The following is a 17,028-nucleotide window of genomic DNA, read 5'->3' on the forward strand; positions in this document are numbered from 1 at the left end:
GCAGGCCATGTTGGAGGTGTTGCGATGGACATGGAGCAGGTATTTGAAGAACTCCAGGTGGAAGTTCTCTGTTGGGCTGGAATCCCACTTTGACTGGTCTGGGTAGGTGGCTGGGCCCCAAACCTCGCTGCCATAGAGAAGGATCGGGGAGATGACTGCGTCAAATATCTTCAGCCAGACCCTCACCGGTGGTTTGAGGTGGTACAGTTGCCTTCTGATGGCGTAGAAGGTTATGCAGGCTTTTGCTTTCAGGGTTTCTATTGCTGCTTTGAAGCTTCCTGATTGGCTGAGCTCCAGCCCCAGGTAGGTGTAGCTGTTGTTTTTCTCCAGTGTGGAGCCGTTCAGTGTGAATTGTGGGGTGGTGGAGGCTTTATTCTGGCCCTTCTTCTGAAATACCATGACTTTGGTCTTCTTCTGGTTGATGGGTAGGGCCCATGTGGTGCTGAATTTTTCCAGCACTGACAGGCTTTCTTGGAGGTCTTTCTCAGTGGGGGCCAGGAGTAGGAGGTCGTCAGCGTATAGCAGGAACTTCAGGGTGAGGCCTGGGGTTGGTGAGGCCTCCAGGGCTGTAGCCAGTTCATTGATATAGATGTTGAAGAGCGTTGGGCTCAGGCTACAGCCTTGTCTGACCCCTCGGGCCTGTTGGAAGTATGCTGTCCTTTTCCCATTCACCTTCACACTGCACTGGTGCCAGGTCTCCCAGAATGAGCTGTCCTCTAGTTGCTCTATTTTGTGGGAGAGGTACCTCTGTTTCTTCTCTCTGAGGGTGCCTTTGTATTGCTTGCAGATTGTTGTAGGCTTCCCTCGACTCTCTGTTGTTGGGGTCTCTGTGTTTCTGGTTGGAGACTGCCCTTAGAGAACGGCGTAGAGCCTTGCAGTCGCTGTCAAACCATTTGTGAGACTGTTTGTTAGTCGGTCTCTTGGGCTTTGTCTGTTTCAGGCCTGCTAGTTCTGCCGTGGTGTACAGGATGTTATTGAAGTCCTTCACTGCTCGAGTGACACCTTGTTGGTCTGACTGGTAGGAACTCATATAGAAGTTTGTGAGCAGTTCCTTGATTTCGGGTCGGTTAGCCGCATTGGTGTATTCGGTGGCCCGGTGACTGGCCCATTTAAAGGATGGTGGTAGGTTGTAGAGACCAATCTGGTGGGGCTGCTGTGTGAGTGGCTTGTCAGTGGATCTCATGTACAGCAGGATCTGATTGTGGTCTGACAGGTGTGTTTCAGGGGTGACTATGAGAGCATCTATGTCTGCTGGGTCTGCGTCTGTGATGATATAGTCCACCACGCTGTTGCCCACGTGGGAGTTTAGTGTGAAGCGTCCCTGAGAGTCCCCTCTGGTACGCCTGTTCATTATGTACAGTCCCAGACTCCGGCACAGGTTCAGCAGCTGTCTCCCGCTCTTGTTGACGACTATGTCATAGCTATTTCTTCTTCTCTGTGCAGACTGCAGGTGGTGGACCTCGCCTACCGGGATGTGCAGGTTTCCATCAGAGGAGAGGTAGTCTATCTCTGTGCCAGTCCTGGCGTTTAGGTCACCGCAGATCAGCACTCTGCCTTGGGACTGGAACTGGGCAGATTCCCTTTGTAGAACCCCTTTTATATCTATATCTATCTATCTATATATACACACACACATATACACACACAGCTATGGGCGCCGCCATGATGCGGCTCCCCTCTGACCTGGCAGTCATGTGATCCGCTGTGATCGGAGTCTTTTAGAGCTGCTGGGTCCTACACGACCCAGATCAAAATGGAGCAAAATGTACCTGCCCTAGTTACAGGGAAAATCAGCCTCCCTCACAAAAAAAAAAGAAAAAAGAAGTGATTAGATGTCTCCAAAGGTCTATAATGACCTTATGAGGAAGAATAAAGTAAATAAAATAATATAAGGACATGCTTTTCCATATATCAAAATATTAAAAAATATGCAAAAATAAATAATAACAAATAAATTGAATAACGCAAATGATGTTACAGCACTCATAAACCTCACATACAAAAAACCCTGAAAATGTGTCTGGTCCTGGACCAGAAATTATACGGATTTTCTAACAGTAGTGTGAACCTACTCCCTTCTCCATGCACTCCCTACAAATACTCTTGCCCGTCTCCAGTCCAATTTAAACTGTGCTGCTCCCCCCCTTTCTTCATCGGCCACTCCCCTTTGCCAAACCCTTCACTAGTTACCCGTTGCCCAGCAAAGACTTCAAAATACTCCAAAGACCTCCTACTCCGCTCTGCACTTATCTGCTCTTCGCACAACCATCTCCAAGAGTTCTCCTGTGCATCTTCCATAATTTGGAACTCATTACCAAGACACATAAGACTGTCTCCCACAATCACAGGCTTCAAGAAGAAGAACATACTATTACTTAATGGGCGCTAGGTACTTAGCGCACCATGAAGTAATACTATGTCATGGTTATAAACAGTCTCCGTGTCTCAAGACACAGAAGCTGTAAGAAGGTTGCTGCTGTCCATGACAGCAGACAACTTTCTTTATGTGAATTGGGTGGTTTATCCCTTTCCCCGCCACATAGATCCCTGCAATTGGCCGATTGTTTCACATCGACCAATTACAGCTTGCCGGCGCAGATCCAATGATCTGGGCCGACAGATGAAAGTGAAAGTGACAGGGATTGGTGCTATACCTATCACCAATCCCTGTTGAGTGTTTGGGGGGGGGCGTACAGTGGTGGCACCCCCTCCAGATGTTTAATTGGTCACTCTGGCTGCGTCATGGCAGACTGACCAATTAATGGTGTGCAGGGCAATGTAAAGATCGGGTCACTGCTCTACACAATTCCTTTGGGAATTGTGAGCAGAGCAGACCCCGTGCTGCCCTGTGAGCGCTTTACTGTGATCGCTGCGTTACCTTCATCAGACCTCCATTGTCACTGCCAGACGTCCCAACTGTCTCCCAGCCCTGATTCCACCTCTCCCAGGCAGCCCTCAACTGTCTCCAAGCCCATCTTCCCTCTCATCTCTCCCTCTTCCCTCCCCTCTTTCCTGACCACCTCTGACTGTCTGGCTCCTCAAATCTGCATCTGTGCAGAGAAGATACTCCCCTCCCCTTTTCGGCATTCCTCTTTTTTTTTTATTTTTTAGTTTAGTTAGTTGCCTATAATAATATAGAAGTTTACTATCTATATCAATTTTAGGTAGTAGAAGGTAATTTTTATTTTTGCACAGGCATTTTTGTTTTTTGTGCAAAACTCGCCGCTGCACACTGATCAGTAAAAAAAATATATAGACAAATTGAAGAAACAAATGGTCCGCAGTCCTTCAGGCTCAGTAAAAATTAACCTTTAATGATCCTTAAAAACGATATCCATTTTCATGATACAAAACACACATGGTGAAAAATAGGAAGAAACGTGCAAAAGATTAAAAAACGCCGACACATTTCGAAGTTATCTCACCTCTTAGTCATGGCATGAAAAAAAATACACGTTACTGATCTTATTTCTGCTTGGCGCAGTTTTGTTTTTGTTTTTTAGGTAGAAGAAAGAATTTTTTTTTGCACAAGCCTTTTTGTTGTTTTGTGCAAAGCTTGCCAGCACTGATCAGTAAAAAAAAAATAAAAAAAAAAAAAAAAAAGTTACTGATCTTATTTCTGTTTACTGGCGCAGTTTTTTTTTCTATCTTTATATATAGCTCAATTTTAGCTAGAGGGGAAGGTTGTTTTTTTTTTTTTGAATTTTCAATAAAGTTTCAAGAAATAAAGTTTTATATACTCAAGTAAAACAGCACACACACAAAAATGTCCCAACAGTCCCAATCATCCCAAAGAAGGTTTTCAGTAGAACAGGCGTACGCCATACTGGCCTCTGACACTGATACCGCCAACGAGGGAGAAGAGGAACATGCCCCATTCCTTTATTTTTCCTCCTCCTCCAGTGATGAGCAACCCCAAAGGAGGCGCCCCAGAGCAATTGCTGAGTTAGTTGCCCCAAACTCTAATGAGTTTGTAGATTTTATGGTGGCTCACACTAATTTGTACACCGAACAATTCATAGAACAAAACGCCACCTCTTCCTATGCCAGGCCCGAGAACTGGACTCCAGTAAATGCAGCAGAAATGAAGATTTTCTGGGGTCTTATTTTGCATATGGGCATAGTAAAAAAAAACCTATAATTCATCAGTATTGGAGTAAGATGTCTTGCAAAACACTCCAATCTATCAAATGGCTATGTCCTTTATGTGGATAACTTTTACACCAGCATCCCACTCTTTAGGTCCCTGAGTTCCAGAGGAACTGCAGTTTGTGGGACAATGTGCAAAAATCAAAGATGCCTCCCTAGGGCACATATTGCGCAGCGCCTCAGAAATGGTGAGTGTAGTGCCGTCTGCAATGAAGATATGCTGATGGTCAAGTATAGGGACAAGAGGGAGGACCTTGTACTGACCACAATTCATGGCAGCGGCAGCAACTCTGTCCCTCTGCGTTGCACCAGTACCACTGTGTCCAAGCCAGACTGCATCCTGGCATACAATATATACATGGGAGGGGCTGATCTATCTGATCAAGTCCTAAAGCCCTACAGTGCCATGCGAAAAACAAGAAAGTGGTACAAAAAGCTGGTCGTGCACATGGTTCAGATGGCAATGTATAACGCTTACGTGTTATCACAATGTGCAAGCCACACAGGAATTTTCCCTCAGTTTCAGGAGACAATTATCAAGACCATGATATTTGGGGACCTAGTACCCTAGTACTTCTGAAACTCATGGTTCCCGTATTGTACCAGGGCAAAATTTTCCCCCAAACTGCAAAAAAAAAAAAGGGAGAAGCCAAAAAAGATGCAGAGTGTGTCACAAAAGAGGAATAAGGAAAGACACCACTTATCAGTGTGACACCTGCCCTGATAAACCTGGCCTGTGCATAAAGGAGTGCTTTAGATTGTACCACACTTCAATGGAATATTAATTTTAGAATGTATTTTCCATGGAATATCGCCTCCTTAAACCAAAACGTACTCTGCACAGATTTACTTTCATCCGGTTATGCAGTAATTTCTGGAAAATAAATTGTCATACAAGTAGCATCCAAATGTTTTCTATACTACTTGATAAATTCTTTAAGGGGTGTAATTTAACACTAAAGTCACTGAAGTCAAGGGGTCTAGTTTCCAAAATGGGGTCACATTTTTGGGGGCTTTCACTGTTTTGGCACTTCAAGGCCTCTGCAAATGTGACATGGTAACTATAACAATAGTTGTAACTATAACTAGAACAATAGTTGGAGGATAGATTGGCTGTAATTGATTTCCAACTATTGTTCTCTCCCACTGTGTGACCATACATCACTCTACGTCCAAATGTGGGGCATTTCTGTAGTTGGGAGAAATGCTTGACAATTTCTGGGGTGCATTTTCTCTTTTAACCCCTTGTGGAAATGCAAAATTTGGGGTTAAAGCAACATTTGCTGGGCCAATTCTGCTACACTCCTGTAGGGTCCAAGTGCTCACTATACCCCTTGATAATTTCCTTGCGGGGTTTAGTTTCCAAAATGGGGTGACATTTTGGGGTTTTCCACTATATTGGCACCTTGGGGGGCGCCTGAAAAGTATTCTAGCAAAATCTGGCCTACAAACTCCAATTAGCACTCCATCTGTTCTGAGAGCGACCGTGTGCCCGTACATTAGGGTACCAGTACATATAGGGTATTGTCGCATTTGGGAGAAATTGTGTAACAAAATGTGGGGTGCAATTTCTCCTTTAACCCATTGTGAAAATGAAATATTTGGTGCTACAGTGACATTTTATTTTTTTTTAAAAAAGTAATTTTTCATTTTCACATCTCAATGGTAAAAAAAATCTGTGAAACAACTGTAGGGTCCAAGTGCTCAGCCCCCCCCCCTTGATAAATTCCTTGAGGGGTCTAGTTTCCAAAATGGGGTCATTTTGGGTTTTTTTTCTACTGTTCTGGCACTTCAGGGGCTCTCCAAATGCAACATGGTGCCTGAAACAGATTAAAGCTAAATTTGCCCTCCAAAATCCCATTAGCGCTCCGTCCGCTCTGGACCTTACAGTGTGCCCATAGATCATTTTACATCCACATGTGGGGCATGGGGCATTTCTTTAGTTGGGAGAACATGCTTGACAATTTGTGGGGTGCATTTTCTCTTTTAACCCTTAGTAAATGTGTAAATTCTAGGGCTAAATGAATATATTATTGACAGAAATTGAAAAATGTCGCCTCTCCCTTGTTTGGTAGCCTATATGGGGATAATAGATATCCCCATACCATCTACAATGCTATACATAGACATATAGGGAGGTTTGCAACCGCTATTTTTACTCTTCAGTTTTTGGATGTTATACTGCTACTGTTGGTTGCATGTATGGATGGATTATGATGATACCACATACTTTGTTAACATTTTATATACATACTAGCAGTTACCCGCGACTTCGTCTGTGGGTTGGTGGTGGCGCTGAACCGCTTATATGCACGCAATTGCTGCCCCAGTTTCATGTCCCCCCATGTCTGCTTCCAGTTTCTTGTCCCCCCCATCTCTGCCTACAGTTTCATGTCCCCCCATGTCTGCTCCCAGTTTCATGTCCCCATGTCTTCTTCCAGTTTCATGTCCCCCCATCTCTGCTTACAGTTTCATGTCCCCCCATCTCTGCCTCCAGTTTTGTGCCCCAGTGTCATGCTGTTCTCTTTCCTGCTCTTTATCTGCCCCCCAGTTTCATAAGCCCTTAAATTATGTCCCCCTTGGATGTGTAACACAAATAAATAGTTGTACTCCCCTTCCCACGCTCCCTCGCCGTTCTCTCACTCCACTGACGCCAGCACCCGGAGTCATCTCCGGGGCCGTTGTCAGGTTGCTATCACAGCCAGAAGCCTTACGCTGCTCCCTGGTCTGTCAGTGTTTTGTTTCGATTGCAGCCTATGGCAGGTAGACTGCAACTGAAGCGCCGGTTTAATGCAATGCACTGCATAATACCGGCGCCTCTAATGCAGGCTACGCACCCAAGGCTGCAATAGAAGCGAAAGACTGACAGGCCTGGGAGCCAGCGCAAGGCTTCCGGATTACATATCAACCTGACGCCGGCCCCGGAGACTCGTCCAGGTGCCGGCATGGAGAGGGGACATGGCTGCACCGACGGATGATATGTGTTCAGGGGGAATGTGGTGGACACCGACTGGGAACCTTCCCCCCCCCCAGGAAACTCGAAACCCGCTGCACTGACCTGTTATGTGGTGTGTCGGGTGCAGCAGCCCCCTCTTTACCCATCCGCAAAGTGAGTGTGTAGGCGGTGTGGGATAGCTGTGGCGCCAGGACCATGTGTCCCTGCTCAATCGGCAGGCCCACATGCAGCCCCCAACGTATGGTGCCGCAGTCCTGGCTCCATAGCCCGCCCACACCCAGCCATGCACCAATAGGAGGTGCGTGGACAGACCAGCGCTGGCGGAATGCCAGCTGCTACAGCCGAGCCGGAGGGTTCTTTGGAGGGTGACTGTGGCGATTTAGGGTGAGTGACCCAGATTTAAAGTAGCCTAGTACCTTTTCCTGGGCAATATGTGTGTGAAATCTCAACAAAATCCATTTAGACGTTTGGCTGTGATTGAGGAACAAACATCCAAACACACAAACCCACAAACACCCAAACTCACAAACTTTCACCTTTATAATATTAATAGGATGTATGAACTGTTTAAATTGTCATACTTGGTGGTGATTCAATGCAGCGCCCATTTATTATATGGCTGTTGTTCATTTTTGTACATTGTTCTTGGTGTTTTTAACCCCTTCCCGACATGCGCCATAATAGTACGGCGCATGTCGGGTCTGTAACTATGGCTTTAAGCAGTAGACAACCGGCTCTAATGCCTCTGATCGGTCCCCGGACCGATCGGAGGCATTAACCCCTCCGGTGCCGCGGTCAAAGGTGCCGGAAGCGCCATTTTCCCGGCGGCGCATGGGCGCCGCCATTTTGGCCGGGATCGCCGGCTCCTGGAGCATGCTTCAGGGCTGACGTCCTGTTGCCATGACAGCCGGGAGCCTTGTACAGGCTCCCAGGCTTGTCTGCAAATCCTTTCTTTTGCAGGCTGGTCTAAGCAGCCTGCAAAAGAAAGGATGCTTTTTTGAATTAAAAGTTCAAATCACCCCCCTTTCCCTAGAACACATATAAAAGTAGTTAAAAACTGTGAAACATATACATGTTAGGTATCCCGGCGTCCAAAATCGCCCGCTCTACAAATCTATAAAAATATTTTTCCTGTTCGGTAAACGCCGTAGCGGGAAAAATAGTCAAAAGTGCCAAACCGCCGTTTTTTCACTGTTTTGATTCTGATAAAAATTTGAATAAAAAGTGATCAAAGCAATAACATTTCCCGAAAATGGTAGAACTAAAAAGTACACCCGGCCCCGCAAAAAAAGACGCCCTATGCATCCCCGCACACTTACGTATAAAAAAGTTACGGCCGTCGGAATATGGCGACTTTTAGAAAAAAAAATTTTTAACACAGTTTTGGAATTTTTTTAAGGGGTCAAAATGTAAATAAAACCATATAAATTTGGTATCCCTGGAACCGTACCGAAACACAGAATATAGAGGACATGTCATTTTGGCTGCACAGTGAACGCCGTAAAACCAAAGCCCGTAAGAAAGTCGCAGAAATGCATTTTTTCTTCAAATCCACCCCATTCTGAATTTTTTTCCTGCTTCCCAGTACATTATATAGAATAATTAATGGTAGCATCATGAAGAAAAATTTGTCCCGCAAAAATTAAGACCTCATATGGCTCTGGGAGCGGAGAAATAAAAAATTATGGGGTTTAGAAGGAGGGGAGTCAAAAACGAAAAACGAAAATCAAAAAATGCCATCGGCGGGAAGGGGTTAATGCTGAATAATAAACTTTTGTATTTTGGATATAAATAACTATCTTGCTAATTATTCAGTTGATCTTGGGTATATACTTACCTGACCCTCAGTGGGTCCAAGTTTTTCTTCAGTTGTGTTGGTAAGCATACATTACGGCTCGTTCACATCTGCGCCCGGTCTCCGTTCATGCAGGTTTCCGTTTCCTGCACAAAACGGAGTAGGAGACGGAAACCTGCAGGTCTCTTTCAAACCCATTCATTTGAATGGGTTTGAAAGATGTCCGGCCGTGAGCGCTTTATGCTCACCGCCGCGAAACCGTTTTTTAAAATCGGACACAGAGTTGGACATGCAGTATTCTGTGTCAGATTTTTTAAAAAACGGTTTCGCGGCGGAGAGCATAAAACGCTCACCGGCACTCACGGCTGGACAAGGTCTGACAGCTTTCCGTCTTCCTGCATGGAGAAGACGGAAAGCTGAGAATGGACTCCGGGTGCTAGTGTGAACCTAGCGTTACTATGATAAGGCCGTTTCATGTGTTGTAAGGGAATACACTGGTAAGTTTGCATTAGGATTCTCCTTGCTATCCCTTCATGTGTGCTATGTTTTTCTTTTGTGACTATAATGAGCAGCACCTGTGTGCTCATCACATGACCATGGACCGTAAATCACATGACCATGGTCAGACTTTTATCCACTAGAAGTAACAGAATGAATGACAGCAAGAAGAGATCTAGAAAACTGTGAGGAATTGATACAGAAAGTATATTGGAAAACTGGACAAATTTTCATTATACAAACAATAACATTTGCCTCTCAATATTGGTCTTAAAGTGGCCAACCCCTTTAAGCACATTACACAGCAAAGCTGTGTATGTAAACAGCAAAAAGTGCATTGCTGGGCAGGGGCATAACTACCTTGGTAGCAGGGGTAGCGGCCGCCACAGTGCCCGGGACATTAGGGTCCTGGTGACAGCCGCTACCGCTGTGTTTTTTCTTAATAGGCCGTTACCGGCTGGAGTAATGGGCCCTATTTACTTACTGATCCTGGCAGGGACCGGGATCTTTAAGTGACGCCATGTGCCCCACAAACACTATTATCATACTCAGGTGGCTATGTATTGCACTGAAGGATGATTTTCATTAAAAAAAAAAAAAAAAACATAAATATGGTCAATATTTTCATGCTTACCTGTGCTTTGCTTCCTAAAACGTTTTGCTTGGATCTTTTGGATAAGGTCACTACTGGCATTCAGATTGTGATTCATTGTTTGTGAGGTCCAGCTTCGTTTGTCATTGGACTCTGCTGATTGGTCCTTGACTGGATCGGCACCAGGCAATCTTTGCTGGTCTTGTTCTATATTTGCAGTATTTGCTTTGTTTTCAGAACCTTATCAAAACAAACAATGCTTACTAAGTAACAGCTTCTTACAGTGACGGATCAAAAAAAAAAAAACGAAAAAAGATTACAGTTAAGTTTCTGTGGATTCAGGTCACACACCATGAAATGAACCAAAAAAATTACAGGAGAAAGTTTTTAAACTTCTCTTCAGATTTGTAAAATGTTTGTACAGTGAGTTTTGTTTGTTTGTTTTTTTTATAGGATGCAAAATTGATGGTCTATCCCTCACATATGTTATATGTAGAACTTACAGTACCCCAACCAAATAACAAAAAGATTATTATTTATTACTAGCAGGAGGATCCGGCTTCGCACGGGTATATTTAATTTTTTGTTTGTGTAGTGGCCCCATAAGAATTGTCCAATTTTGAACTGGTGTATTTTGCATATCGTTTGTGTGTGTCCATTAGCGTGTATGTGATCTTGTCTAACAGTGTCATTCACAGCACCCTGCCCCTTTAAGGCTGACATAAAGTAGTGAAGAAAAATGGCTGGGTTGCTATGGAAACCTGGAGTAAAACTCTAATATGTGGTACTCTGTTAAGAGCCATGTATCTAATACTCCAGCGTGTGGTATTATGTGCTGACGCACGTATCTATTCCACTGGCATGTGGTACTGTGTGGAGTGGTGCGTATCTAATCTTCCAGCGTGTGGAACTGTGTGCAAATGTGCATATCTAATCCTCTGACGTGTGGTACTGTATGTAGACGCGTGTATCTAACCCTCCTCATGTGCTATTGTGTGCAGTAGTGTGTATCTAACCCTCCGCCGTGTGGTATTATGTGCAGTGGCGCGTATCTAATACTCCATTGTTTGGTATTGTGTAAAGACGTGCATATCTAATCCTGCGGCATGTGGTACTGTGTGCAGACGCGTGTATCTAATCCTATGGTGTGTACAACTGTGTGCAGACGCACGTACCTAATCCTCTGGCCTGTGGAGAGGTGTGCCGACGCGAGCATCTAATCCTACGGCATGTGGTACTGTGTGCAGATGTGCGTATCTAATCCTCCCGTGTGGTATTGTGTGAAGAGGTGCGTATCAAATCCTCTCACGTGTGGTACTTTGTGCAGACACACGTATCTAATCCTTCAGCGTGTGGAACTGTGTGCAGACGCACATATCGAATCCTCCCGTATGGTATTGTGTGAATGGGCGCGTATCTAATCCTACAGCGTGTGGAACTGTGTGTAGATGCGCGTATCTAATCCTATGGCATGTGGTACTGAGTGAAGACGCGTGTATCTAATCCTATGGCGTGTACAACTGTGTACAGACATGTATTTAATCCTCTGGCGTGTGGAAATGTGTGCAGGCACGCGTATCTAATCCTAAGGCATGTGGTATTGTGTGCAGACATGCATATCTAATCCTCTGGTGTGTGGAACTGTGTGCAGATGCGCGTAACCAATCCTCTGGCATGTGGTACTGTGTGCAGACGCATGTATCCAATCCCCCGGCATGTGGGACTGTGTGCAGACGTGTGTTTCTAATCCTATGGCGTGTAGAACTGTGTGCAGACGCATATATCTAATCCTCTGGCGTGTGGTACTGTGTGTAGACACACACATCTAATCCTCCCCGTGTGGTACTGTGTGCTGAGACGCGCATCTAATTCTTTGGCATGTGGTACTGTGTGCCTATATCTAATCCTCCAAAGTGGGGTACTGTGTCAGACATACGTACGTATGTAATCCTCCCCGTGTGGTATTGTGTGAAGAGGCGCGTATCTAATCCTACGGCATGTGGTACTGTGTGAAGACATGCGTACTTAATCCTCCGGCGTTTTGAACTGTGTGCAGATGTGCGTATCTGATTCTCCCCTGTGTGGTATTGTGTGAAGAGGTGCGTATCTAATCCTCCCCTGTGTGGTACTTTGTACAGACACATATATCTAATCCTTCAGCGTGTGGAACAGTGTACAGACGCACGTATCTAATCCTCCCCGTGTGGTATTGTGTGAAGAGGTGCGTATCTAATCCTACGGCATGTGGTACTGTGTGCAGACGCGTATATATAATCTTCTGGCGTGTAGAACTGTGTGCAGACGCACATATCTAATCCTCCCCTGTGTGGTATTGTGTGAAGAGGAGCGTATCTAATCCTCTGGCGTGTGGAACTGTGTGCAGACACACCTATTTAATCCTCTGGTATGTGGAACTGTGCGCAGATGTGCATATCCAATCCCCCGGCATGTGGTACTATGTGCAGTCGCGTGTATCTAATCCTTCGGCATGTGGAACTGTGTGCAGACGCATGTATCTAATCCTTCAGTGTGTGCAACTGTGTGCAGACATGTGTATCTAATCCTTTGGCGTGTGATACTGTGTGCTGATTTGTGTATCTAATCCTCTGATGCGTGTATCTCAGTTTGGATATCAGTATTGGATTGTGCATGTGGAGTGACCGTGTGTATTGCAGTTGGAATATTGCAGGTTTGTAATGGCTAAGGGGGGGGGGGGGGGTATTGTGTTGGGAATGCTGTATCTCAGCATCGGTACTTCTGAGCGAGTTGGAGTCTCCTCTTAAACCTTCCCGGATACCTAAAGTATCTCTGTACCAAATTTGGTGAAGATTGGTCCAGTCTTTTGGTCGCGCATAAAGAACAGACAGACAGACAGACAAGAATTTATTTTTATAAGATAGAGAGATTAAGCAGGAGTTATTTCTAGATTGGTGCAGCTCCTTCATATCATGCCATTGTGACTATTACAAAAAGGGGCAGATAAATACACTTATGGCCTAACAAGAATAGGTGACAGGAGTTAGCCATTATATTGGAGAGAATATTTAAAGGAGCATCTTTTATACAAGGGGGCATTAGAAGGCATTATCAAAAGGGTTGCCTGTGATTTAAAAAACCAAAAGAAAAAAAAAAAAAAAAAAAACAGCATAAAATGTAGACAGCAGGAGAGGAGTATAAGATTGCACTGCACCCTCATTGAAGTTATCTTCATGAAGAACTACAGATTCAAGGATCATTACCACCTAATAAAGAAAAACTGACCAACCTTTTTCCCAAGAGAAACCGCAGACGGAAAGAAAGGAAGTGTCTTGGCTAAAAGAAAAAAAACAAACAAACGGGAAACTAACCCTATAGGAGTGAGGAACTGTGTTCCATCTGGAACGATGAAATAGTCCAGAGCAAGGAATGGGCGATTATGACCTAAATCAAAAATCACAACTAACATGTATATTTTAGGTCTTTATACATAAGACATGAGCATCTGATATGGTAAGACTATATTCACTCATGCTTTTTTTTTTTTTTAGCAGTACTGGTGGGCCAAAAATGGAGGGGTGATGTTGTGATTGGTATTGATTAGACAACATTGTTGGCTTTGGCAGTGGTTTTCTGCTTATTTTTCAGATTTTGAATGAACCATTAACTGCTTTTAACCAGAGTTAAGATTTAGCACTAGTCTCTGGATTTCTATCTTTTGTTTTTGTTCTATTGTTTCACAACTACACTATTCTTCAGATTCTCAAACTAAATGAAATTCCATAGATTTGTTTTGATTAACCCCTTAAGATCCAGCACTGTACTCTTACATTGATTAATGTTTTTATACCGCAAGAGCTATGCATGCAGCATGACTTCTGAGTCGAGACTGTACAGCCTGGACTAGCACTCGGAGTTGGAAAATACTCTGGCTACAGTGGATTAAACCCCTCAGATGCCATAACACCATCTAGGTGGCTTGGGAGCAAGATCGCCCCCCCCCCTTCAAATCTAAACAGTTGCCATAGCAGCCAGGAGGAAATCAGATCAGAATACAGGGAACCCAGACAAATCGTTAACTTTTTAAAAAATAAAACTTACCGTATATACTCAAGTATAAGCCGACCCGAATATAAGCAGAGACCCCTAATTTTACCACAAAAAAACTGGGAAAACTTATGGACTCGCTTATAAACCGAGGGGGGAAAATCCACTATTGCAGATAAAAAGTCTGGTCATGTGCATTACAGCTTAGTAACTCCATGGGGATCAGAGTAATAGCAGTTAACCCCCATCATGTCCCTCACATTAACCCCCTGTGTGCCTCACATAAGAGTTACTGATATGTGGGACATATGGAAGTAATAATTAGGTATCTTCATAATTAAGGTCCTTCATTAGTACCCTCATGTGTCTCACATATTAGTAACCCTTATATGGGGCACACAGGGGTTAATATGAGGGATATGATGGGGTTAAATGTTATTAATGTGAGGCACATTGAGTTACTGAAACTAAATTAATAACCCCAAATGCCTGACATTAATAAGAATAGCAACCAAAGGAAGGTACCTGTGTGTTTGACTTTCCTGGAGATTCCTCTCCTCCATACAACAGACATCTTCCATAAGACACAATGAATCCTGGCCACTCATCTGCAGTGTAGATGCTAAATCCTAGTGTGCTAAAGGACCTCTGATGATGTCATGACCATGTGATCAGACTCTGGTGTGGGAGGAGCTACTAGGATTTAGACTCAACATTATCTGCAGATGTTACATACCAGTGGCTAAAGGACAGTCACAGTCACGTGACCTCATGACAAGCCAATCACAGAGCAGTAGCACTAAAGGACCTCCCCCTTCCAGGTTTCTTTGCTTCATGGACCCTGACTCGTGTATAAGCCAAGGAGAGCTTTTTCAGCATGAAAAATGTGCTGAAAAAATTGGCTTATATTCGAGTATATACAGTAACTTAGAAAAACAAAGCAAAACATAAAACATTCATAAATAAGGTATCACTGTTTCATAATGACCTGCTTGCAAAATTTCCATGTCATGTCATATGCAATACAGAGTGAATGACTTAAGATCACAATACAAAAAAATAAAGAAATAAATGAAAAAATATAATATATAGTAGAACTGTAGGGAAGGAAAGAGCTACAACCACCTTTTTAGAGGCGGATTCAGCGTTTGATGAACATTTTCAGATAATATGTTAGTTTGACACTGCATCAGCGGCCGCTTGGGAGAATAGCCGTTCACATCTGCGCCCGCTCTCCGTTCATACAGGTTTCCGTTTCCTGCACAAAACAGAGCAGGAGACAGAAAGCTGCAGAACTCTTTCAAACCCATTCATTTGAATGGGTTTGAAAGATGTCTGGCCGTGAGCGCCGGTGAGCGTTTTATGCTCTCCGCCGCAAAACCGGTTTTTTTAAAACCAGACACAGAGTCGGACATGCAGTACTCTGTGTCCGGTTTAAAAAAAAAAAAAAAAAAAAAAAAAAAACGGTTTCCCCAATGTGGGACTATTAAAGGATTATCTTATCTTAAAACATCTGCATGCAGAAGATGGAAAGCTCAGAACGGACTCCGGGCACTAGTGTGAACCTAGCGTAAATAGCATTTTATAATTTTTTTTTTTTTTTTTTTTTTAAATATAACAAAAGTGCTAATACTCACAAGTATATGAACTTGTCAGAAAATGATTATACTGAAGTAGCAAAAACATATTTTAAAGTGAAAACAAGAAAGGTGCAGCACATCATTTATCTGTGAGATTTACCTGTGGAAAATGTAACTTTGAGCAACATATCTTCGGAGGCACTCCTTGATCGCTTCCTTGTGCTATCTTGCTCTGTGACAGAGTATTCATCTGATGTAGACTGCACTTCACCTTTACATGCTGAAGAACTCAACGATTTAATTTTCTTTTCGTACCATATAGACCGCTGTTTACTGCAACTAAGGTCTACAAGAAGATCAGAAAACATGACCATATTTCCCTAGATGACTGAACCAACGATTTATATTTCTTTGCATACCATATAGACCACCGTTTACTGCAACTAAGGTCTACAAGAAGATCAGAAAACATGATCATCTTGCTCTAGATAACTGAACCATGGCAATTTGCCAATGTATTAAAAAGGCATAAACTTTTCATACTTCTAATTAAAAGATCGTATATCCAATCCTAAACATAATTGCAAGCCACAGCACTGGTGTTATGATGAAGACAAAGAGAAATAATAACCAAGAAAACAGAAGAACTTTCAATGGCCCTCTCAAGATATATATTACTTGGGGGTGAAAGGCCATAGAGATCTGAGCAAGTTACATGATCTAAATTTTTGTGGCTTTTCATCGTGCTTTTACGAGTTGGTAAAGTCCTTCAATCACAGAAAACTGGGACCTACTCCTGGTTGGGTCACATTAGCATTTTTAAAATGTATGTCCTCCCCAGACTACTATACCTCTTGCAGACCACTCTTTCCCCTATCCCTGCTACATTCTGGTCTATGATGAAAAGCCACTTTTGACGCTTTATTTGGGTGGATGGGAAGGCAAATCTGACTGCAGAAAAAACTATTACATAGAAGTCCATGCATGTGTTTTAGTTTTTTCCACGACTGGCCTTATAAACTCTGGGTGCCAATAATGTACTCTGTCTAAAAGCTGTCTGGGTGGGGGCGTGGCTAGCGCGCGAAGCTGGACGGTCGCACGCTGTGAGAGCTCCGTACTGAGCCGAACTTAAATCCTGATATTATCCTGCTCCCGGGTGTCCTGGACCCTTCTGGAGAGAGACACCTCCTGCCCTGGTCTGCCAGTAGTGGATCCCCGAAGTCTTGCTCCTGCTGCCTGACGTGCCGATAGATTCCGGCCTGCTCCCTCTCCACGCGGATGTCGGCCATCTTCTTCCTGCTTCCCTTCCGGTGTGGCTGCGCAGCGCTTTGTCCCGGCTGCTACCTTCCTCACATCCTGCACAGATGGAGCTGCGGTGGCCACTTACTTTTCCTGTAGCTGGGTCTGCTATGCTGTTTCTTCTAGCCTCTGTGGC

The 17,028-nt window shown here is 44.0% G+C and overlaps 1 protein-coding gene across 2 annotated transcripts in view; it reads right to left on the minus strand.

Annotated features, from left to right (window-relative positions):
• Window positions 1-17,028, minus strand: part of LOC142200567 (uncharacterized) — a 123,539-nt gene that overhangs the window by 25,807 nt on the left and 80,704 nt on the right. For both annotated transcript variants that reach the window (XM_075271010.1, XM_075271011.1), the window contains 2 exons: window positions 15,754-15,939; window positions 10,033-10,230 (listed from right to left, as the gene is read on the minus strand). In XM_075271010.1, coding sequence (XP_075127111.1) covers window positions 10,033-10,230; window positions 15,754-15,939 — 384 coding nt within the window. The remainder of the gene's footprint in view (window positions 1-10,032; window positions 10,231-15,753; window positions 15,940-17,028) is intronic.

This window comes from Leptodactylus fuscus, chromosome 4 (assembly GCF_031893055.1).
Source record: "Leptodactylus fuscus isolate aLepFus1 chromosome 4, aLepFus1.hap2, whole genome shotgun sequence".
Lineage (NCBI taxonomy): Eukaryota > Metazoa > Chordata > Amphibia > Anura > Leptodactylidae > Leptodactylus > Leptodactylus fuscus.